Consider the following 25,120-nt stretch of genomic DNA (forward strand, 5'->3'; position numbering starts at 1 on the left):
CAGTCCAGTCTGGGCAACAGAGTGATATCCTATCTCTAAAAAGTTAAAAGTAAATAAAAAATATATAAAATAAATGGCCTTGAAAGTGAGCATCCTAATTCTGATCTATTTGTTTCTGAACATTTCTTTATAAGCTTAACAGTGGAATAGGGCATCAGAGTAACTGATCAGTATGACCTTCCCCATGTGGATGCTCTGAGGAATACGTTTTAGAATTTTAGTGATATAGAAGCTTATTAGAAGAATATCCACAGTCTTAGGGAGCATACTCTTGGTTTATTAATTTAAAAAACTCATATGTTAAGCAGCTGTGCAAATGCACATTTAAATAACCATTTTACCATAGGATAGGACTAGAATGCCTTAAACATTGTTTTCTGCCTTAAGCTCACCACAGGCTTTCCAATAACATTAAACTTGTTTTCAACAATTGTAGATGTTCAAGACACAGCTATACATTCTTCTAGGTGAAAGAACAGTGTCCAGGTTTTCTGCTCCATAGAATCGTTTTTTATAAAAATGCAAAAAACCTGAAGGAAACAAGTTACCTAATTTTGTTGTTGTAAATGTGATTGCTTATGAGTTGAAACATTGCTTTGATAAGCTTCCTTCCATATTCCTTGGGTGTCATACATTGTCTTTATATTATATAATTTGTGATGAGTTATACCGTAGAATCAAATTCAGTTTAAGCAGATAAATACTTTTGAGATTAAACATATTCTTCTTAGGAATGTTTGCCCATTGAGCCTTAAGATACAGGGTGAACTTGCTTAAGTTTCTGTGCACAAAGATAAAATGCAAGCTGTTTTCTGTTGTCAGAAGTTTAGCTTTATGAGAATGGGTATAAAGGTTTTGTGATCCGATTATAGTTCAGAAGGATTTAGGCCACAGTATAAATTACCTGTTTTGGTTCTACGTACTAGTATGTGATATGTGTCTCTTGATGTTTGCTTAGTTTTGTTTTGTTTTTTTGGGGGGAGACAGTGTCTCACTCTGTCGCCCAGTGGTTCTATCTTGGCTCACGCGTAACCCCTGCCTCCCGGGTTTAAGTGATTCTTCCACGTCAGCCTCCCTAGTAGCTGGGACTACATGCGCCCGCCACCACGCCCAGCTAATTTTTGTATGTTTTTGTAGAAATGGGGTTTCCCCATGTTGCCCAGGCTGGTCTTGAACTTATGAGCTCAAACCATCTTCCCGCCTTGACCTCCCAAAGTGCTGGGATTACAAGTGTAAGCCACCGCATCCAGCCTGATTTTTGCTCATAGTTCTGTATCAGTATCTTTTGTTGCATTAGGGTGTGGAGATGTGTGGATTAGTACAGAATTCAAGACAAGTTTGACTTTCACATGTTGTTTTTATCATTATGAGGATTTGTAGCTCTAATGTTTTTCTAAATAAAGTCAGTAAAACTAAATAAAATAAGAGTCCTTATTTAGATGAGTAACTTGCTTTGTCACATCAAGACTAAATCTACTGTTTTAGTGGGATTTACCTAAAAAGAGGTAAAAAAAAAGAATTGACTACCACTGAAACTGGGAAAAAAATGTTTGCAAAATGCATTAACGTTCAGTGTGGAAAATATCAAAAGCCATTCTTTTTTCTAGGATTTCAGTACTTTAAGTAAATGTTTTTCTATAAATACTGTCTTTACCTCTCTCTCTTCTTTTGCACCCTGGAGATTTTTTTTTTCTTCCTGTCAGTTTGTATCTCTTATCATTTACTGTCTGTGGCTTCACAATATTGTATTGTTACAGTACCATTTTAAAAATTACAGGTGGAAGCTCTGAAATGCATCCTGACAAAGGAAGGCTGAATTGTGTGGCTTTAGGCCAATAGTAAGCTACAGGAGCAAATGAAATTAAGAAGTTAATATTATTTCAGATATGTGTTTATGTCCTTAGTCTTAACAGAGAATTATTAAAACCAGGAATTTAAAAGTCACATCTGCTTTCCAACACTTAGGAGTATGAAACATTTTACTTGCTTGTGAATCTGCTATTTTAAATTTTATTTTTTGTGAACAACTTTCTGTAGATTTATTTAATATAATCTTCCAGTTGTTTTTTGTTTGTTTGTTTGTTTGTTTTTTGAGATGGAGTCTCGCTCTGTCGCCCAGGCTGGAGAGCAGTGGCGCAATCTCAAGTTTACTGCAAACTCCGCCTCCTGGGTTCACGCCATTCTCCTGCCTCAGACTCCCGAGTAGCTGGGACTACAGGCGCCCGCCACCATGCCCAGCTAATTTTTTGTATTTTTAGTAGAGACAGGGTTTCACTGTGTTAGCCAGGATGGTTAGCCAGGTCAGGATCTCCTGACCTCGTGATCCCCCCGCCTCGGCCTCCCAAAGTGCTGGGATTACAGGTGTGAGCTACCGTGCCTGGCCTAATCTTCCAGGTTTTTTAAGCTCTCAGGAACAAGTTTTTTTGTTTTGTTTTGTTTTGTTTCCAGCATATCTAACCCAAGTAAAATTTATTTTAACTTTTTGATCTTTTAATTTTTTATTCTGGAATTTATCTAAATATTTTCTAAATAACATGCTTATGCCGCTAATTTTTTTTCTGTTTTGGATACCTCGACTTCCTTTAGTGAAAATGATCATTTAGCTTTCTTATTATCTTGTTCCTATCCATATCTTACTAAAATTTTAGTTATATTTCAATTTGCTGTTTATATTATGCCAATGTAAATATATTTACAACTTGAGCTTTGTAGTATAATATGATTACACTTCCCTTTTCATACACTTTTTTGCTGTCTCTGGAGTTAATTGCTTTAATTTTTGTTGTTTATAACTGTCATTGGGTTCTCTCCAAATTCTGAAAGAACTGTAAATCTTTCATTATTTTCTTTCTTTTTTTAAAATTTTATTGTTATCATTATTATTTTTTGAGATGGAGTCTCGCTCTGTTGCACAGGCTGGATGGCTCATTGCAACCTCCACCTCCTGGATTCAAGCTATTCTTCTGCCTCAGCCTCCCGAGTAGCTGGGATTACAGGTGCACACCACCATACCCATTAAATTTTGCATTTTTAGTGCAGACAAGGTTTCACCATGTTGGCCATGCTGGTCTCAAACTCCTGACCTCAGGTGATCTGCCTGCATTGGCCTCCCAAAGTGGTGGGATTACAGGCGTGAGCCACCATGCCCGGCCTTATTTATATATATATATTTTTAGACAGGGTCTTGCTCTGTCACTCAGGCTGGAGTGCTGTAGCACAATCGCAGCTCACTACAGCCTTGACTCCCCACCCCCAACCTCCCACCCCGACCCCCAGTTTCAAGCGATCCTCCCAAAATCTCTCAATATTTTCAAAACCGCATTTAATCTTCTCAGTTTCAACTTTTCTTGGAGATACACTTCTGGAAGCTCTCACTTTTCCTCTACTCTGAATTGAATACTCTCTAAGAGTGTTGCACATCTTTTGTTCTGGGACTCCTTAATCTATTAATAAATAAGATTCTTTGGTTCCTTGATTTCATATCCTCTTTTTGGTTTATTCCTTTCTTTTCTTGAAACGTACTCTCTAGGAGCCTTATAGAATAAGGGTGCATTAAGATAATTTTTCAGAAATTATGCCCATTCCAAAATTTATTTTACCTTTATACTTTAATGGTAGTTTGACTGAGTACTGAGTTTTAGGTTGGAAATAAATTGCCCATGTAATTCTTGTATTGTTAGCATTTAACTTCTAGTATTGACAAAAAATCTGGTGCCATTCTGATTCTTGACCCTCTGGGTATCACCTGTTTTTCTCTCTAGCATTTCAAAAAAACTCTTCTCTTTTTGTCTGTTGTCCTGAAGTTGTACAATGATGGGCCTTGGTGTGCTTGGCAGCCCAAGACATAGGACTCAGAAGTACTCAGAAGACTCAGAAGTACCCAGCCTTAGGAGTCTTTCAATCTGAAAAGTTTATGAGTCCTTTCGATCTGGAAAACTCAAAGACTGGATCTGGAAACATTGGTTTTTTTTTGTTTTTTTTTTTGTTTTTTTTGAGACGGAGTCTCGCTGTGTCGCCCAGGCTGGAGTACAGTGGCCGGATCTCAGCTCACTGCAAGCTCTGCCTCCCGGGTTTTTACGCCATTCTCCTGCCTCAGCCTCCCGAGTAGCCGGGACTACAGGCGCCCGCCACCTCGCCCGGCTAGTTTTTTGTATTTTTTAGTAGAGACGGGGTTTCACCTTGTTAGCCAGGATGGTCTCGATCTCCTGACCTCGTGATCCGCCCGTCTCGGCCTCCCAAAGTGCTGGGATTACAGGCTTGAGCCACCGTGCCCGGCGAAACATTGGTTTTTAAAAATATCTTTCAATATTTTTATATTCTGTATTTTAAATTTTATTGTGTAATATTTTATTCATATAAATAAACATATAAGCTGTAACACACAGTAGTACACTACCTGTGAACCAGCCACACAACATAAGAATGGGAACATTACCATTGCCATGCTTTTGTAACTCTTTACAGTTCTCCTGTCCTAAATTATATATTACAGTACCTGGATTTCTAAAAGAAGAATTACTACAAATGTTTCTTGACACTAAACAACTATTGTTTAGTTTTGACTGCTTGGGGGCTTTGTAAAATGATACCATAGCTTATATAGTCTTTTAGGGCTTGCTTTTTAGGCAAAAATAGGTTTCTAAGATTGATCCATGTTATCACATATAGCTGTATTCGTATTATTTATTTAATTTCCTCCTCCACCTATATATATCTTTTTCTTAGTGGTTAACTCTCCTGACTTACTTTTAGTGGTTCCCCCCCCACCCTTATTCTTTCTTATTTTCTCTCTTTTGTTCTAATTTCTGGTAGATTTCCTTAAAGTTTATTTTCCAGTCCTTTCCCTAAATATTTTGTTTCTGGTATTATGTTTTTAATTTCCTGAGTGCTTCTTTTTCTTGTCTGTGAATGCTGCTTTTTTGTAGCATCCTTTTCTCGTTTTATATGTTTGTTTTCTTTTGTCTCTGAGGATATTTTCTTTTGCTTCTTGTAATGTGTCTGTCTCTTCTGAGTTTCTTCCCCACTAGGTGTTTTGGTTTCTGTCTTTTATGTTAAAGACTTTTCTTAAGTGTCTGGTCAACCATGGCTTCCTTTTCCTATTTGAGAGAGGCATTAAAATGGTATGGGAAACTCTGTGAGGACAGAGACTAGTTTATTGCAGGGCCCTTCAGTTATCAGTATCTATAGGTCTTTTCTTCAGTTTTCCCTGAGAAATTGTTCAAACCTTTGCCTTTGGAACTGGGTGCATGATGGTGGTGGTAATTAGTCTGGGTGCCTGTGTTGTATGAGATGAGGTGGAAGAGGACTGAAATTCTCGTCTGTTGGCTTAGTCTATCTGTCCTCAGAATGATGATCTGTTTTTCACCTTTTATAATTTTATTGGGATCTTTTATCTATTGCTGCCTCCTCTCCAATTCTCTTTGCCTGTGTGGGTTTATGCCTTTTATTATTCAATTTTAGTAGAGAGCCAAGATAAGTGTGTTCAACCCTCCACATTTAATCCATGCTTCCCAAACTTGTATTAGAATAGAACTTTAAGGGGCTTTGATACAGGCTTGCCCACTAAACTCTTCTTTGTCCCTAAATAAATCACTAGGAATTTCACTTCTACTGATTTTAATCCAGGTTACTCATTTTCTTCAGCACATACACAGCCTTTTGAAATATAGGGAACTACTATTTTGAAGTAGAGAAAACAAAGACTAGAATCCATTTATTTCTAATTATAACAATGAAAAGCATATTTCTGGCTGGACTGGGTGGCCCACTCCTGTAATCCCAATACTTTGGGTGACTGAGACAGGAGGATTGCTTGAAGTTAGGAGTTTGAGACCAGACTAGGCCACATAGCGAAGCTCCATCTCTACAAAAAAACAATAAAAATAATAGCTGGGTGTGGTGGCCCCCTGTAGTCCCAGCCATTTGGGAGGCTGGGGTGAGAACTGCTTGAGCACAGGAGTTTAAGACTGTAGTGAGCTATGATCTCACCACTGCACTCCAGCCTGGGCCACAGAGTAAGACCCTGTTTCTTAAAACAAAAACAAAAACAAAACAAAACAAAAAACAATTATATAGCAAAATCACTTTGGTAGTTACTTTCTGTCTCAAATTCTGTTTACTCAATAACAAAACGTAAGTGTCATTTTCTTTTCATTGGCCTATAGTGTCATAGACAGAATAATCTTTTAAATGTGACCAGGTGCAATAGCTCACACCTGTAATCCCAGCACTTTTGGGAGGCCAAGGTGGGCAGATTGTTTCAGCCCAGGAGTTTGAGACCAGCCTGGGCGACATGGCAAAACCCTATCTCTACAAAAATACAAAAAAAATAGGCAGGCATGGTGACCTGTGCCCACAATCTCAGCTACTTGGGAGGATTGCCTGAGCCGAGGAGGTTGAGGCTACAGTGAACTGAGATTGTATCACTGTACTCCAAGCTGGGTGACAGAGCAACACCCTGTCTCAAAAAAAAAAAAAAAAGAAAGTGACTTTCGATATTAAGGCGTAGTCTTCTTAATTTTAATGTGGTGAAGGAAACCTGGATTAAGGTATATAACTCCAGCCTGGTTTTTAGTATGTCTTATATTTAACTATTACTTTGAACCATGTAAAATTGCCAATATTTGAGCAGTTTTGGCTCACAAAAGTGGTGATTTTATATGATGCACTATAATGAAGTACCATAACAGCTTAGTTAAAAGATTCTTCTGTCCAATATAGGAATTCATTCTGTAGCATTCTTGGAAACATTCCGGTAGGAGAAAAGGTAAGGTAAAATGGGGATTTTTCATATCAAGTAAGGGGGAGAGTTGAGGTCCCCACTGAATACAACTAGTAGGTCCTAGAGCTGCATTAGGGTTCCTGTGGTGTGCTATAAGCTCTATGCTACTGAGGCTGAAGGCTATAAATTCCTTGATGTGACAATTAGATACACAGTGCCCACAAATTTGAATACTACCACATACTCTCCAAATACCTGGCTGACAAGGTATGGACCTGTATAGGATTTCACCAAATTTCAATTTAGTCAAAATAGTATTACTTAATTTTGTTTACTCTGTGTATAATTTTCATATGTGTTTCCTTAGGTTAGTAGTTGAACTTCAAAATGATAATAAAACTGTCCTGGGGTTTAAAACATTGTAAAAATAAAATATGCAACAACAGTAGCCAAAAGGGGTCGGGGAGGCCTAATGGAGGTAAATTGTTTTAAAGGCTTTGTATTATTTGGATTTGGCTAAGGTAGACTGTAAGTTAAGGATGTATGATGTAATTTGCAGGGTAACCACTCAAAGAATAGCACAAAAAATGTAACTATGTTATATCATCTTTCTTTTGGTTAGTATTTGCATGGTTAGTATTATATTTGGTTAGTATAATATTTGGTTATATTATATTTGGTTAGTATTATATTTTCCATCAGGTGAGTTAGCCTTTAAGGCAAGAAGTATTACCAAAGATAAAGAATGACATTTTATAAGACTAAAATGGCCCTCTTAATAGGAAGACTTAACAATCCTAAACAACTTTCCCTTGTCGCTTGGTTTGCTAACCATTCATGTGGTCTTTGGGGCTTTTATTTTGACCAGTGTTCTCGTTTTTCACTGCTACAGATGTTTTTGTAGTCTATAAGAGAAGAGTTGTTTGTTTCTCTGATTAAGGTAATGTTCATGTTCAACCTGCTCTGGGCATTGCAAACAATTGCAAGGAATACCACTTGAGAGAACAAAACCTTAAGCAAACAATTATTTCATTTAGTGTTCTAATTATTTTAATGTCATTATTGTCCTTTTTAAGATGCTAAGTATGACAGATGGAATTTAGACGAGGACTAAGAAATTGATTATATTTTAAAATAATTTTTTAACATTGTGTGATTATGAGTAATAAGGTATTAAAAAGAAATCAAAAGAGTAGGTATTTGTTCATTTAAAAGGATTCTTGGCAGTAAGCCTTTTGTGTTTGTGTGTTTTCTGGGTCTTTACAGCCTTGTATTGAGATGACAAAACTTTTCTGGAAAAAGTCATCTGTTAATTCTATGCCTAAATGCAAGAAAAGGAAAGCAAGGTTTAAGGAAACAAAATTAAAAGTGCCGAATCAAAGGGCATACATGAAGCTAGAAATGCAGTTAGTATCGCTTTTTTTATTGTAGTAAAAATGCATAACAAATGTACCATCTGAACCATATTGAAGTATACAGTGCTGTAGTGTTAAGTGTATTCATATTATTGTGAAACAGATTTCCAAAACTTTTTCATCTTTCAAGTCTAAAACTCTAAACCCATTAAATAGTAACTCTTCCTTTCCTTCTGCCCTCCCCTCACTCTCTGTTCTGCTTTCATTTCTTTGAGTTTCACTACTTTAGATACCTCATATAAATGGAATAATAAGGTATTTGTCTTTTTGTGATTGGCTTATTTCATTTAGCATAATGTCCTCAAGGTTCATTCATGTCGTTGCATGTAATAGGATTTCCTTTCTTTTTAAGGGTGAATAATATTTCATTTTGTGTGTTGAGAGGTAGGACCTTTAAGACATGATTATGTCATGAGGGCTCTGCCCTCGTGAATGGATTAATGACATTACCATGGGAGTGGGTTCCTGGTAAAAGAATTCAGCCCCCTTTCTCTCACACTTGTGCATGCTGTCTTGCCCTTATGTCTTTTGCCATGGGATGTTGCAGCAAGAAGTCCCTCATCAGTGGTGAGCCCATCAACCTTGGATTTCCCAATCTCCAGAACTGTGAATAAATTTCTTTTTAAATTACCCAGTCTTTGTGTTATAGCAACACAAAATGGACTAAAACAGAAGATTAGAGAGACTTTCCTCTTTGTACAGTTTTCTCAAATGTCAAGGTGGCATAAATTGGAATAGTGTGTCTTGAATCGCATTAGAGATTCCTCATGGTTGCTCTATGCTATGCCATGTAGGGAGAGATGGGCACAAACAGGTGTGCGACATGCCACAAGTTTTCCTCCTACTTTCACAGGAATACGGTCTTGGTTACAATGGCCTAGGTGCTATTGCTTCACAGCTGGTCTCTATAGTTTTGTTTTTTAAGAGATGGGGTTTCACTTTGTCACCCAGGCTGGAGTGCAGTGGCGCTATCATAGCTCACCATAACCTCAAATTTCTGGGGTCAAGCGATCCTCCTGCCTCAGCCTTCCAAGTAGCTGGGACTACAGTGGTCTCTATAGTTCTTACAGTGGTATTGTAGTTTACGTATTGTTTTAAACTCAATGTCTCTGGGGGAAAGAAGGCCTGTGTTTCCTAGTTCACCATCTTGATGATAGTATACTCTCAAGTATCACTTTTTGAAGTATAAATGTTGCCAGATAATTTATTTCTTTTTGTACAATGTGTAAATAAAAGGGAATCATAGGTGTAATATTTTGGACTTGAGTAAGACATTTGGTTTTGTCCTTTGTGAGGCCCATGTCTACAAACAGAAAAATTCAAAGCGTTGATAACCCAACTTGAGAGTTTATGCAAGAGTGTAGAAATAAGGTAATAGAATAGTTACATATTAATCCCAAGACTGTATATTGTCTTAAGGTTTTCCTGACATTCACAAATATTTATTAAATGTCTGCTCTGTGTAAGGCAGTGTACAGTTGAGATACATAAAGTATAAGATGCAGTCCTTCAAAGTGCTAATTTTTTTTTTTTTTTTTTTTTGAGACGGAGTCTCTCTCTGTCGCCCAGGCTGGAGTGCAGTGGCCGGATCTCAGCTCACTGCAAGCTCCGCCTCCCGGGTTCACGCCATTCTCCTGCCTCAGCCTCCTGAGTAGCTGGGACTACAGGCGCCCGCCACCTCGTCTGGCTAGTTTTTTGTATTTTTTTTAGTAGAGACGGGGTTTCACCGTGTTAGCGAGGATGGTCTCGATCTCCTGACCTCGTGATCCGCCCGTCTCGGCCTCCCAAAGTGCTGGGATTACAGGCTTGAGCCACCGCACCCGGCCCAAAGTGCTAATTTTTAACTTGAAAGCTCTGATGCTGGAAACACTAACACTATTTGGTATGGGAGCCATATAGAACATATAAATGTACAAGAACTGTCACTGTATATGATCAATTGTCCAGAAACTGCTGTGAGTTAAGACGTAGAAACGACATGAAGTGGACTGATCTTGCTTCTAGAGAAAATGAATTTGGGCCGAATCTTGAGTGTAGGATCATATGTTAGCATCTACCCTGGAGAACAACTCACAAATGCAAAAACAGGCATGGGCCGAGTGCGGTGGTTCACGCCTGTAATCCCAGCACTTTGGGAGGCCAAGGTGGGTGGATCACAAGGTCAGGAGTTTGAGGCCAGCCTGGCCAACAAAATACAAAAATTAGCCAGGTGTGGTGCGTGCCTGTAATCCCAGCTACTCGGGAGGCTGAAGCAGAATTGCTTTAACCTGGGAGGCAGAGGTTGCAGTGACCTGAGATTGTGCCACTGCATTCCAGCCTGGGTGACAGAGCAAGACTCCATCTCAGGAAAACAAAAACAAAACAAAACAAAAAAACAGGTGTGTACTGGCAGAAATGTGGAAGTAACCTAAATGGTCATCAAGAGAATGGCTAAGTAAATTGTTCTGTTTATACTGTAGAGTACTGTGTGGCAGTTAAAATAATGTAGGATATATGTACTGACAAAAATTTCTGAGTAAATTGTTGAATTTTTTAAAAAGGGAGGTCATAGATAATATGGGTGGTATGATACTGGTTGGATTAAAAAAACCAAACTAGGCCAGGTGTGATGGCTCACACCTGAAATCCTAGCACTTTGGGAGGCTGTGGCAGGCAGATCACAAGATCAGAAGATTGAGACCATCCTGGCTAACACGGTAAAACCCCATCTCTACTAAAAATACAAAAAATCAGCCGGGTGTGGTGGCGGACACCTGTAGTCACAGCTGTTTGGGAGGCTGAGGCAGGAGAATGACTGAACCTGGGAGGCGGAGCTTGCAGTGAGCCGAGATCGCACCACTGCACTCCAGCCCTGGGCAACAGAGTGAGACTCCATCTCAAAAAAAATAAAATAAAATAAAAAAGAAAGTAGTGTGATATGTGTGGAGAGGGAAAATGTATCAGCACATGAAATACCTTGTAACTGTTTTAAGGATTTGATTTCATTTATATAATTTGCTACGTGTTCTTTGCAACATAGTGAAAAATAATCGTGTTGTCTGATGCTTAGTAGGCACATAATAAGTACTAATGGAATGAATGGTTGTATATTTAGAGAACCATGCTGAAAGGTTAAATAGCAAAATATGACTACTTGGAGAACAATGTTAAATTGTCAAGGACAGTGGTGTTATATGAATACTCAGATGGAGGGATATATAGAAAATGAGAAAAGCGACAGAAGGAACTTCAAGAGATTTTAAAAATAGCTTTGTCTAAAGATTAAAAATTAAAGTTCTAAGTAACTTCCTAGAAAGATTTACAAGACCACAATGAGATGCCATGACACTTCTACCAGAATGGATCCAATTTAAAAAACATCAAGGTTGACAAGGATGTAGAGCAACTGGAACTTTCATACATTATTATAAGAGTGTAAATTAGTACAACCACAGTGAAAACCATTTAATAATACCTGCTAAAACATAAATCTTACTCTGTCCTTTAGAATTTCCTTTTCTAGGCTATATGTACCCAAGAAAAATATGCATATATGAGCTCCAAAACAATCTGTGGTAATTTTATACCTGATTTATAATAGAGAAAAAATAGATATAGCATAGATCCAAAAGTAGAATGGATAAATTGTGGCATTATTCATACACTGGCATATACTATAAAGTAATAATAAAGAACTGTTACACACAACTACATGGTGGATAGATTGCAAAGACATGATGAGCAAAAGAAACCACACACAAGATTCCTTTATATGAAATCTGAGAACAAGCAAAGTTCATTTATGATAGAAGTCAGTTACAGTTACCTGTTGGAGAAACAGCAATGAAGACATTAGGAACCTTCTGGGGCAGCAAATATTCTATATCTTGATATGGACATAGATGTTTTATATCTTTATATGTTTATGGCTATGAGTGTGTCTATATATAACAGTGAATGTGTTTATGTACATATATACACATATACACAAAATAAATTTGTGTATAGGTATGAAATTTCAAGACATCTTCACAGGGAATCTAACAGAAAATGTTTCTGAGACAGAGTCTCGCTCTGTTGCTCAGGCTGGAGTGCAGTGGCATGATCTTGGCTCATTGTAAGCTCTGCCTCCTGGGTTCACGCCATTCTGCCTCAGCCTCCTGAGCAGCTGGGACCACAGGCGCCTGCCACCACACCCGGCCAATTTTTTTGTATTTTTAGTAGAGATAAGGTTTCACGGTGTCAGCCAGGATGGTCTTGATCTCCTGATCTCGTGATCCGCCCACCTCGGCCTCCCAAAGTGCTGGGACTACAGGCGTGAGCCACCGTGCCCGGCCCCAGAAAATGTTTTTAAAGTAAGGATATGTTAGGAAAATTAGCATCTTGATTGTAACTTAGCTAAGAGAGGATAGAGGAGCATATGGAAATGCCATCTCTGAAAAATACCATTACAGAATAGGCAACAACCTTGTATGATCGGTTAGTTAGATACAAGGAACTGGGCCAAATAGCCTCTTAAAACTACTTTCTGCTCCTCTATTCTTATTGTCCGTTCCTCCTTTCATGCATTTACTGCAGGTAATGCATGATGTGAATTTTTTTAGGAGAAAGAAAGGTGGAGCCCAAAACATTGCTAATATAGAAGGAATCAGGCTTAATTTAGCATGTTTCAAAGAGCCATGTCCAAGTCATCCAAATAAAGACCTTATTTGGCAATGTTAGCTGCCCTTTAAATCAACCCTTACAAGTTAAGGAATTGTATATGGTACTCAAATTTTTGATCACCAACATCTTTTAACTTCTTACTACTTAACAAATTCCTCTACTTTCATGGTTATTTATATTGACAGTTGCATGGGCTTTTGTAAATAACTATATAAATTACTTAAATCTGTTCTTCAGGTAGGTATGCTATCTATATTGTTATTTATTGTGGGATTGCCAAAGCAATCTCATTTAAGGGGCCTAAAATGCCACAGAAAACCCTAAAACTGGCAGCATTGTTGACTAAACATTTTGAAAATAGATTTCTTCTCTCCTTGCTTTAAATGTAGACAGTAACTAAAAGAATAGTAATTTCTGAGAGATTATTACTTTGCTATTTGTTAATGAACTATTCCCATTTGGGCAGTTTGTAGGAAAATAGTTAACAAATCTGCAATTTAGAAAGGAGAAATGACTGAATTTTGTTACTATTTATGTTTCCATTTTATTAGTAAAAATCATTCTGAACACTTCTTTAGGCTGAAAGCAGGTTGCCTTGTTAGTAAGGGAAATTAAGTTTCACTTACCACTTGTTTCACACCCCTGTCTCCTTTCCTTTTTTTTTTTTTTTTTTTTCCTTTTTTTGGATAGAAAGAATCTTTTAGCAATGATTTGGGATTCTAGTTGCTTATCAATCAGAAACACTGTGTGTTTAAGACAGTATGTCTTTCTGTAAGGCACTTCATTATTTCTGCATCAGTATTTCATGAATCCTTCCTACATTCCTAGGAGATGATTTCAGAGTACTGTTTCATTATCTGTATGAGAAAAATGGAGGTACTGGTACTCTCACCATTCCAAAACCAAAAAGGCGGCTGGGCACGGTGGCTCATGCCTGTAATCTCAGCACTTTGGGAGGCCGAGCGGGCGGATCACCTGAGGTCAGGAGTTCGAGACCAGCCTGGCCAACATGGTGAAACCCCGTCTCTACTAAAAATACAAAAAGTAGCCGGGCATGGTGGCAGGCGCCTGTAATCCCAGCTACTTGGGAGGCTGAGGCAGGAGAATTGCCTGAACCTGGGAGGCATTGAGCCGAGACCGTGCCATTGCACTCCAGCCTGGGGGACAAGAGCGAGACTTCGTCTCAATAAAAAGAAACAAAAAAGAACACAAAAAGGCACACGACTCGGGTGCTCTGTCAACCTACTTTCCACTTGGAATTAAATTTTAATGAGTTAGCTTAAATATTAGGTTACATTGTGTTCTCTGAACCTTAGGTATGAAGGAGTCTTTACTTTTGGTTATAGTTGTTCATCTAAAAGCTTTTTAGCTTTGGAAGTTTACAGAAAGTACACTTAGATATGTTCAACCTTCTTTCTGCTTAAAGTTTTTAAGAGTAAAAGGTTTGTTTGTTTGTTTGTTTTGTTTTGAGACAGGGTCTCTCTCTCGCCCAGGCTGGAGTATAGTGGCATGATCTTGGCTCACTGCAGCTCCCGCCTCCCAGACTCAAGTGATCCTCCCACTCTAGCCCCCCAAGTAGCTGGGACGACAAGCCTGTGCCACCATGCCCAGCTAATTTTTTGTGTGTTTTTTGTAGAGACGGTGTTTTCACCATGTTGCCCAGGCTAGTCTTAAATTTCTGAGCTCAAGCAATCTGCCTGCCTTGGCCTCCCAAAGTGCAGGGATTACAGGTATAAGCACACATGCCCAGCCTGAATGTTTTATATATACATTTTGGTTAGGTAATTTTTTTTTTTGGAGACTTGGCAGCATATTATTTGTCTGAATTTGATGCATCTTCTCTGCTCTTCCCGAGATACTATGAAATACGTGTGTTATTTTTTAGGTAAAATTTTAGATCCTATTTGGTGATAATTGGATACTGGTAGTGTATGATATGAGCATAGTTGAGAATAATCATTGCATAGAAACCTGTCTTTTCAAATTCATTTTTGTGTTTCTCACCTGAAGAAAAAAATTACAAACACTACATGATTTCCTCATAATAATATTGACGTTTTATTTATTTTTTATTTTTAGAGATAGGGTCTCACTGTCTTGCCCAGGCTGGAGCATCATGCCTCATCACACCATCAAATTCCTGGACTCAGGCAATCCTGCCACCTCAGTCTCCCAAGTAGTTAGGACTCCTGAGTAGTAGTTAGGTAGCACATGTTACCAAACCTAGCTAATTTTTTTATTCTTATTTTTTGTAGAGACAGGGTCTAGCTTTGTTGCCCAGGCTGGTCTTGAACTCCTGGTGTCAAGTGATTCTCCTGCCTTAGCCTCCCAAAGCATTGGGATTACAGGTATGAGCCACTGAACCTGGCCATATTGAGGTTTTAGAGAGAGAAATTACTACTTATTTGAAGAGTTGGGATACTACAGTAGTCTCCCCTTATCTACAGGAGATATGTTCCATGACCTCAGTGGATGCCTGAAACTGAAGATAGTACTGAACCCTATATATACAGTCACATGTCATTTAACAATGGGATACCTTCTGAGAAATGCGTTGTTAGGTGATTTCATAATTGTGAGAACATCATAGAGTGTCCTTACATAAACCTAGATAGCATAACCTCCTACACACCTTGGCTATATGGTATAGCCTGTTGCTTCTAGGCTGCAAACCTATATAGTGTGTTACTGTACTAAATACTTTAGGCAGTTTTAATACAATGGTATGTATTAGTGTATCTAAACATAGAAAAGGTACAATAAAAATGCAGTATTATAATCTTATGGGACCACTGTCATATATGTGGCTCGTTGTTAACTGAAATGTCATGTGGGTTACGACTGTAGTGTGTTTTTTCCTATACACATATATCTGTGATAAAGTTTAACTCAGAAATTAGGCATAGTAAGATGTTAACAGTAACAATAAAATAGAACAATTACAACAATAGGCCAGCACCACTCCTCTTGTACTTTGTGACCATTATTAAGTAAAATAAGGGTTATTTGAATGCAACACTACCATACTGCAACAGTGGATCTGATGACCAAATCACTTACTCAGTGACTAGCGGGTGGGAGCCAGGGCTGGATATGCTGGACAAAGGGATGATTCACATCCCAGGTAGGATGGCATGAGGTTTTGTCATGCTACTTAGAAGGGCATGCAATTTTAAACTTCTGAATGGTTTGTTTCTGGAATTTTCCATTTAAATATTTTTGGATTGCAGTTGACTGTGGGAACAAACTGTAGGTAAGGGAGGACTGTTGTAATACAAATTTTATAGGGTTGTTTTGAGAAATCAATAGGATAGTAAATGTGAACTGCCTAACATAGTGACTGCACATAGTAGGTTCATTCCAACAAAGGCTTTAAATGTAGCATGTGATGTAATTTTGCTCACAGGAAATTGAGAGACACTGGAACGGGAAAAAAAATGTGTGTGTGTGTGTGTGTGTGTGTGTGTGTGTGTGTGTGTGTGTGTGTGTGTGTATGAATGAGTTCTGCCCTAATTAGTACAAAATTCATTCAGAAGTAATGAACAATTCCAAGAGGAGCACACAGACTGGAAAGTTTCATTAACTGAAACGTTATCCTCACAGTGGTTGTCTGGAAACAGACCCAAACAGGAAGAGTGTCAAAGATGGGAATATTTTTATCTTTGGAACTGCTCTTATGGTTATTTTTCATACCTCTTTACCTGCATTGATTCACTCTAAGCTGTTCCTTTTGTTTGTTTTGTGTGTAGATTTTTAAAAATTATTCCAACAAGAGAAGGCAATTACCTCAGGAGGCCACTTTAATGTGTTTAACTTTGGCACAAGTTGAAGTCACCGTCGGAGTATGCCTCTCTGCACCTGACATTCCTTCCTGAGGCAGGACCCCTCCCTGTGAATAAGAGGAAAGGCTTGGCCAATTATGCTAGACAAAGCCGCACAGCTGCTGAGCCCAGCTGGGAGGAGTTTCCTTCTTGAGCAGGGAGCTGGTACAGTCAGGGGCTTGCTTTTCACCACCTCCTTTTTTTCACACTGCTTCACCTTAAAGGATTACCTAAGGTGGAGGTAGAGAAGGGGGTGTTGCTATCTGCAGTGGACAGTCTCCGCCGCCCAGAGGGCTGAAGAGGGGAGGAATTGGTGCAGTTGCCCATCTCCTACTTGGAGCAGATGCTGTCTGACCCCAGCGTACCACTCTTCCTCCCACAGGGACCGGAACACCAGGTCTCTCCCCTGGAGTTTCAGGTAACACCACAGCGGCATCCTCGCCTACTGGTCTGGTGGAAAGGGAAGGGGTGGTCCTTGTGTCTGGACCCCTCACAGCTGACTCACAGGAAGTGCTGGAAGAGCTTGGCACTGGGCGCAGCAGCTTCAGGATTACTGCCCCACCCACCCTGCCCTCTCCCACGTAGGTTTTGCAGTATCTCTTGATAGAACAATGAAGGCTTTCCAAGTTTGCTAAGACTCCCAGGGAAATTCTTTGCACTTCTCTGGCAGTCTTCAAAATGTTCTGCCACCGACTTTCCCAAGAAGCTGTTATTTAAAAAACCCTTCGTGGATTTCTTTGTCTGAAGATCCTCTGGGTGATCATGGTTCAGCGCTTTAGCCTCAGGAGGCAGCTATCAAAGGTGGGTTGGTAGTTTTGTATGTTTGTGGAGGGGAAACTCTCACTTGCTTCAGCATGGTTCCTTTTTCTCTGGAACTGTTCTGTCAAGCCTGCCGTCCTCCAGCGCTAAGGAGGGGCTGGGAGAGGAAGCGCTGCCTTTTGTTCTTTTATCTGACAGGCACAAAGCTTGAAGGCTGACTGCACTGGCAGCCCCAGATTGTGTTCCCCTAAAACTGCAGCTGTCATCTGAATTTGGGCAAAGTCGTAGTTTGCTCCTGAGATAGAATTTCCAGAAGGGTGTGTGTGTGAAAGAGATAATTGTGGGTTGAAAGTGTGTATTTAATTAGCAATTAATCTAGCAGCTTGTAGACCAAGAGGAGAAAGCCTTCTCTGTGGAATCAGTGCTTTCATACATTTCACTATTAAACTGAGAAAAACTACCACAGAATAGTTCAACGAGCAAGACTTGCATTAAAATGTTAAAATGAGTGGTTGTGTTGAGAAACTTGAATACTTAATGAAGTATATGAAAAGCAGTTACAGAGAGGCTCACAAAGCAGTTTTTACAGAGTTCTGACTGAAAAGCAGGTTCCATGTGTGCAGCTTGTGGGGAAAAGTTTTTTTTAACCTGAGAATATCGTAAAATAGTAAAAAGGTGAAGCATTCATTTAAGAGGGGATGGTGAATTATGAAATCCACTCTGCCTGTAGCCAGCCCTCCTTGATCCAGTCATTGAGTTTAGTGCAGAAACTAATGTGGAAAGAGGTGTGGTAAGAGTTGAGCTTTATTTAAAAACCCATTCTTTAAAAGCTCCATTTAAAAAATGTAGCAGTTGGTGACTCAGTTGTGTCACAGTTCATTCCCTGAATACAGAAGCTTAAACAAATAGTAAATCAGTAGGCATTCTTCACTGCCTTGGCTGTTAATCAGAATTGTTAAATCCTGAAATGTGTTGTGATCTTAAGGGAAAACCTTTACTTCCCTCACAGGTGACCCTAGTGTAGAGTGTGTGCACTGATGCAGAAATGAGCAAAGTACTTGCTTCCATCCCTGTGTCAAATATGCATAGCTTTTCTTGGGACCTCTCAGCCTAATGGGATTTTTAGGAGTATTAAAATATATTTAACTTGCTTCCTTCCTCCCTGCTCCATGGTGTTTGTGTGTGTGTGTGTGTGTGTGTGTGTGTGTGTGTGTTTGAAGGCCTCCACATTTCTCTTACACAATAAAAAGAATCATTTTTGTTGCTCTTTCAATGTCCTCCAGTGCTTGTATTTTCATATATATAGTACATTTAAAAAGCAGATGGGTAGATTATCAGGGCAGTGACATTCCTGCACAAGAGTGTCTGATAGTTGAGAGCCAGGTGATAATTTTCTAATTAGAATTAACTGTATTATGGGTATTTTGCTGCCAATACGTCTCTTCCAATTATTTTTCAAACTTTACCCTGTTCACTCTATACTATGTATATGACTGATTTTCAAAAAGTACACTTTTGAAGGAATGGGATGCATCCTTTCTTTAGGTACATTACATAAAAACACTCAAAGATGTAGCCTTTTTTTTTTCATTCCTTTTACTTTTATTTTATTGCTCACTTTTATTTATTGCTCATTTTAATGTGATTTATGGATCCTGTGATGGATGATCTAGACCAAATGTAAAGAAATTTGTTGTCTATCAAATTTGTTGTTCTATCAGAGTAATGAACTGAAAAAATATCTTTAATTATTTCAGTCTGGAAGGCACTTAAATATGAAGGAGAAACTGAATAGTTATGTTAGTGAATTTAAAAACAAACAAACTCAGCAAATGGATCAGTGTAGCCAACATGGTGAAACCTCATCTCTACTAAAAATGCAAAAATAAACCGGGCATGGTGGTGTATGCCTGTGGTCCCAGCTACTTGGGAGGCCGATGCAGGAGAATCACTTGAACCTGGGAGGCAGAGGCTGCAGTGAGCTGAGATCGTGCCACTGCACTCCAGCCTGGGCAACAGAGCGAGACTCTGTCTTTAAAAAAAAAAAAGAGAAAGAAATTCAGCAAATGCATCGTGCCTCTGTATTTGTCTTTTCAGCTAAATTCATAGGTTACCTGAGAGCCGGGGACCTGCCATACCCCAGTTTATGGTATTTCTGGCACACATTGAACACTCAAAATGAAATTGTTTATATATATATATACACACACACACACACACACACACACACACACACACAGTTGAACAGCAGCAATTTCAGATATTTCTGACTTTAGTAACAAGTATTTTTGCCAATATGTAATTTTCCAGAAGAATAGTCTTAAGATCTGAGTTTTAAAAACAATTTCCTATTTTAACAAAAGGAAATACTGATGTGACCATCTTTAAATTTCTTTAATTTGTCTTGGAAAATGTCTGAAAGAAGATAGAAATGTTTGCAGTAATTTTAAGCCTGATATCCACTTTAGATGCTTTTTATGTTAAGGTTGATAGTCACGCTTACTTACACTGGATATTTTCCTTAGAATATTCAACTGATTGTTGTAGGCTGATAGATGTTAACATCTGAGTTAAGAAAAAAGGAAGTAAATTAAGATTTAGGTGAAGTAAAAAGCATTCCATTTTAAGAAAGATGCTCACCTATTCTCTTTGACTGGATCTCAGTTAGGTGACTCACAGAAAAGTTCTCAATTTTCCTTGCCATTTTAGATCATTTTCTGCCTTTGTAGTTACCTTTCATGTGACTTCAAAAATACTCATTAAGGAAACCTTTTTCTTCCTGCCCCATGTCTCCTGCGTGAGCCATCCAAAATAGTCTAGAACCTGTCAATGTGGATATTTCATTTAATTCTTTTAAATGATTCTTGAGTTAGATAGTATCAGCTTGTTTTTTATCATTAAAAGAAACTGAGTTTCAGAGAAGTTAAGTCATTTGGACAAGATTAACAGGAAGTAGAGTCAAACGTGGATCTAACAAGCAAACCCATTCTGTTTCCCCACACCAACTGCCTCCCTAAATTTCTGGCGTGTCTGGCCCGGCGCGGTGGCTGACGCCTGTAATCCCTGCACTTTGGGTGGCCGAGGCAGGTGGATCACGAGGTCAGGAGATCGAGACCATCCTGGCTAATATGGTGAAACCCCGGCTCTACTAAAAATACAAAAAATTAGCCGGGCGTGGTGGCAGGCGCCTGTAGTCCCAGCTACGTGGGGGGCTGAGGCAGGAGAATGGCGTGAACCTGGGAGGCAAAGCTTGCAGCGAGCCAAGATTGCGCCACTGCACTCCAGCCTGGGCGACAGAGCGAGACTCTGTCTCAAAAAAAAAAAAAAATTTCTGGCGTGTCAATCATTCTCACTATCATGGTCTCTGATGTTTCTCTATGTTTATCTATGATAGAAAACAATAAATAAACTTGTGTAACTTGGGTAACTTCCTTAGAGCAGCCCTTTCTCTATAGAGCTGAAGTATAGAGTTTGAACTTAGCAGTCAAACTTGATAAAATATTTCCCATAATTAAATTTGTTTTCTTTGGCCAGAGAAGTAGTGATTTGAATAAGATCATTGATTTAATAAAGCCATATTAAATATGGAGTAATTAGATGTAAGTTGAAACTTACCTGCATGCAGTTGTGAAACTTTGCACCGCCTTTTAAAGAACTTCTATTAAGGAGAAAAATTTACTCTTGAGTTTCTATAATAATGTTTAAGGATGAAATACAGTGAGTTAGACATTCTTTAGAAAGTCCTTCTTAAATTACTCTGGCCTGCACTCTGATCAGAGGAATCTGTTTCCCAAAATCTTTTATGGGTAGCAGAAAATCAGTTTTTTCTAAAGTATGATAAAGGGTAGGAGAGCTTTGAGAAAAATTGTAAATATTATTTCAGTAAAATATTATACCCTTTTATTTTACTTTTGAATGGTATTTTCACAGTTCAAAATTTTAAATTACATAACTGAAATCTCAGCTTCTGGCTGTGTCATTTCGTGTAGTTCATACCCCTATCTCTGTAGGTAACCAGTTTCTTATTTATCCCAGTGTTTGTGCATATGAAGCAAACATGAACATTTATTTTCTGAACTTTCTAACATGAAAGATAAATGCCATACAGATTGTTCTAAGATAATAACTCGAACTTGAATTGTCCAGATATGGATCTGAATAGTTAGCTCAGTTTAGAGTTCACGTTTATTTTCACGTTTTCTTGCAAGACTTACTTTAGGATAGAGGTAGCCTCACAGCACCCACTTTCTATATTAAAGATCATTGAAATAACAGTAAATCAGTGATGATTCTTTTTCAGTCATACCTTATTTTCTTCCTGTTCTATTTGAGAGCTTTCTTTTGCTGTCTTTACATTTTTCATATGGTGAAAAAACATGAAGGTAAAAATCCTACCAGTATGTCTCGGGTTGGCCTGTGAAGAGATTAATAGCTGAGAAATAGGTTTGTGGCCTCTTTTCCCAGTTCTGTTGATTTTTTTTTTTTTTTTTTTTTTTTTTTGAGACGGAGTCTCGCTTTGTCACCCAGGCTGGAGTGCAGTGGCCGGATCTCAGCTCACTGCAAGCTCCGCCTCCCGGGTTTACGCCATTCTCCTGCCTCAACCTCCCGAGTAGCGGCGCCCGCCACCTCGCCCGGCTAGTTTTTTGTATTTTTTAGTAGAGACGGGGTTTCACCGTGTTAACCAGAATGGTCTCGATCTCCCGACCTCGTGATCCGCCCGTCTCAGCCTCCCAAAGTGCTGGGATTACAGGCTTGAGCCACATTGAAATTATTTAATCCAGACTTATAAAGCAGTTGGAAATATTTTAGTCTAAAAATGCTACCCTTGGCCAGGCGCGGTGGCTCAAGCCTGTAATTCCAGCACTTTGGGAGGCCGAGACGGGCGGATCACGAGGTTAGGAGATCGAGACCATCCTGGCTAACACGGTGAAACCCCGTCTCTACTAAAAAATACAAAAAAAACTAGCCGGGCGAGGTGGCGGGTGCCTGTAGTCCCAGCTACTCGGGAGGCTGAGGCAGGAGAATGGCGTGAACCCGGGAGGCGGAGCTTGCAGTGAGCCGAGATCTGGCCATTGCACTCCAGCCTGGGTGACACAGCAAGACTCCGTCTCAAAAAAAAAAAAAAAAAATGCTACCCTTGCCATTTCCACATCTCATAGTGTCCTGTCACTTGGTATCAGTTTGTTATCAATAAAAGAAAATTAAGAAGTGGAGAGCCGGGTGCGGTGACTCACGCCAGTAATCCCAGCATTTTGGGAGGCCGAGGCGGGCGGATCACGAGGTGAGGAGATCGAGACCATCCTGTCTTAACACGGTGAAACCCCGTCTCTACTAAAAATACAAAAAATTAGCTGGGCGTGGTTGCAGGCGCCTGTAGTCCCAGCTACTCAGGAGGCTGAGGCAGGAGAATGGCCTGAACCCGGGAGGCAGATCTTGCAGTGAGCCAAGATCGCTCCACTGCACTCCAGCCTGGGCGACAGAGCGAGACTCCGTCTCAAAAAAAAAAAAGAAGTGGAGAAATGTTGGTTAGAATTTGAATTTTTAATAAAACCTGTTGTTTTTTTCAGAAGTAGTTTTCTTTGAATTTCTACCTGATTTCTTTTGGGTTTATGGTCTATGATACATGACTGACTTAATCTTTCTGTGAATATCTTTTTAAAAGTAAATAGGGATCTTTTATTTCCATCTTGAGTAGGTTAATTAGGGTTGTTTAAAAGTATTTTGATGACTAAAATGCTAAATTTTATGTATATTTTACCACCGTTTTTAAAAGGTATGTTGAACCCTCTTAATGATAAGCACTAGGTGGGTACGGTGAAGTAGTATAGTATTATATGTAATTAACAGTCCCGAATGCATAGGTAAGAGTCACTACTGGACGCATGTTTTCAAATAATGGAAGGACATACCTCTCCTTCTTATGCTTTTTATGTAGTTAATTTTCTCTAAGTTACTCTAGACATTGACAAACTTCATACTTGGAAATGTAATATTTTGCATTTCTATTTTACCAACAGTTAAATGTAGTATCTCCTTGTTAATCATTAACCCACTTTTAGGAGGCTTAAATCAGGTAGCATTGTAATTGCTACTATGCATATGTCTATCTGCTTTCTAGAACTTGAATACTCAAATGTCCAACATTATAGGAGATCAAACATTTTGGTATTTTACAAAGCCAGAATAGGAAGATTGATGGTGTTCTTCTGTTACATGAAATAAGACCCCAGTAAGATCAATGTTGTGTATTGTTGACGTAATGGGAATGGATAAGGAATAGAGAATGACCTCCTTATTCAAATACTTTGGGAAATAATAGGCTAAAAATAGAGAAACTAATTTAGAAATATGTATAATTCTGAAATGCTTTCATGATAGTGATGCCAGTTTAAATTTAAAAAATAGCAACAGTAATAAATTGTTAACCCTGTAGACCTGAGAGAGCAAAATATGCTACCCAGAGGAGATAGTTAAGTCTCCTTGGAAGTGTGCTAGTTTTTTATTTTTTAAGTACACAGCTATCCGTTGGTTTGATTTGAGTATTATTTTAAAAAGAAATGTGACTGTTCTTTAAAATTACTTTAGAATATATGCACATATACTTTTCCCCTTCCTTTTGTGTGTATATAGGTAACAGTGACTGCCTTTGTGAGGAAGAGTTGGAGACATAGGTGGATGGGAGGGAGACTTGCTTTTTAAAACTCTTTACCAGGTGCATTCATTTCCTTAAATAATAGCCCTAGTTCAAATGTGTTACAAGTTCATAATGTGGAAGTAAATTTCAGACTTGTTATTCTTCAATGAAAACCATTGCCAATAGTTTTCTTAAAGTTTAGTAGTTGAAAGTAATCTCCTGGGTTGGAACTTTCTCCTAACCATCTGTGTTAATCATAGGTTGAAGATAAACTTTGTAAGTAACATATAAGTTTGTAGTATAGAATCATTAACACTTAAAAAACTTGTTTAAATGAATCTCTTTTGGATAAATTAAGCATACTATTCTGAAAGTATATTTTGGGAATCATTGATAAAGGCAGGAACACATTTTACTCGTTATGCCAAATTGCTTGTAATAATAATGTGAAATATTCTTTTTTTTTTTTTTTTTTTTTATCATTTTGGCTTACATTAGACTATGAGGAGAAGAATTTGTTATCTTGGATACCCGGAGGTTAGTTAGGACTTAGCCTCTGCATTCATTATATACAAGGAATTGTAACAAAATCCTACTGAAAAATATGTTTAATAAGAAGAAAATAATGGACATGCAACTTCCCTTGCGGTAGCACAGAAAATCTTTCTTAAATTTCAGTCTGTTCCATCATCTAGGTTGTAAGAAATAAATCACTTTGCCCTTCTTTACTGGAAATTTAGTGTGAGAAGAATCCATCTTAAACCCAAAGGTGGCATGTATTAAACAAAAAATTTCGTAGCTTTCCTTTTCACTTAATAAAATTTATTCCAAAGGTTTTCGTCATTGAAATTAAGTAAATCATAGCTATGTGACTTTGGTAAGTCATTTCACCTCTCTGAAGGTTTCTCCTCATGTGAAAAGCATTATCTAGGATCCTTTTGTGATATAAAACATATGGTGATTTCTTATGTGCTACCAGAGTATATTCCCAAGAAAAATGACTTTTGATAGCAAATATGTAAGAAAACACCCAATTTTATACCAGGAGGAATCTTAATTTTATATAGCTGTTCTTGGCAAAAGTAAATAAATTCATGACTTTAATGAATGGGCTTAGACTTTTAGT

At 38.5% G+C, this 25,120-nt stretch overlaps 1 protein-coding gene across 4 annotated transcripts in view; it reads left to right on the forward strand.

Moving 5' to 3' along the window:
* The window catches only part of TMCC1 (transmembrane and coiled-coil domain family 1), a 183,272-nt gene that overhangs the window by 15,355 nt on the left and 142,797 nt on the right, over window positions 1–25,120 (forward strand). The window contains exon 1 of one of the 4 annotated variants that reach the window (XM_045385674.3): window positions 16,715–17,402. The exons of 1 other annotated variant lie outside the window; for it this stretch is intronic. In XM_045385674.3, the coding sequence (XP_045241609.1) occupies window positions 17,364–17,402 (39 nt within the window). In that variant the 5' untranslated portion in view covers window positions 16,715–17,363. Of the gene's footprint in view, window positions 1–16,714; window positions 17,403–24,043; window positions 24,073–25,120 lie in introns of those variants that run through there. 2 more of the 4 variants (XM_045385672.2, XM_074033103.1) reach the window with 2 other exon arrangements.

This window comes from Macaca fascicularis, chromosome 2, assembly GCF_037993035.2.
Source record: "Macaca fascicularis isolate 582-1 chromosome 2, T2T-MFA8v1.1".
Classification (NCBI taxonomy): domain Eukaryota; kingdom Metazoa; phylum Chordata; class Mammalia; order Primates; family Cercopithecidae; genus Macaca; species Macaca fascicularis.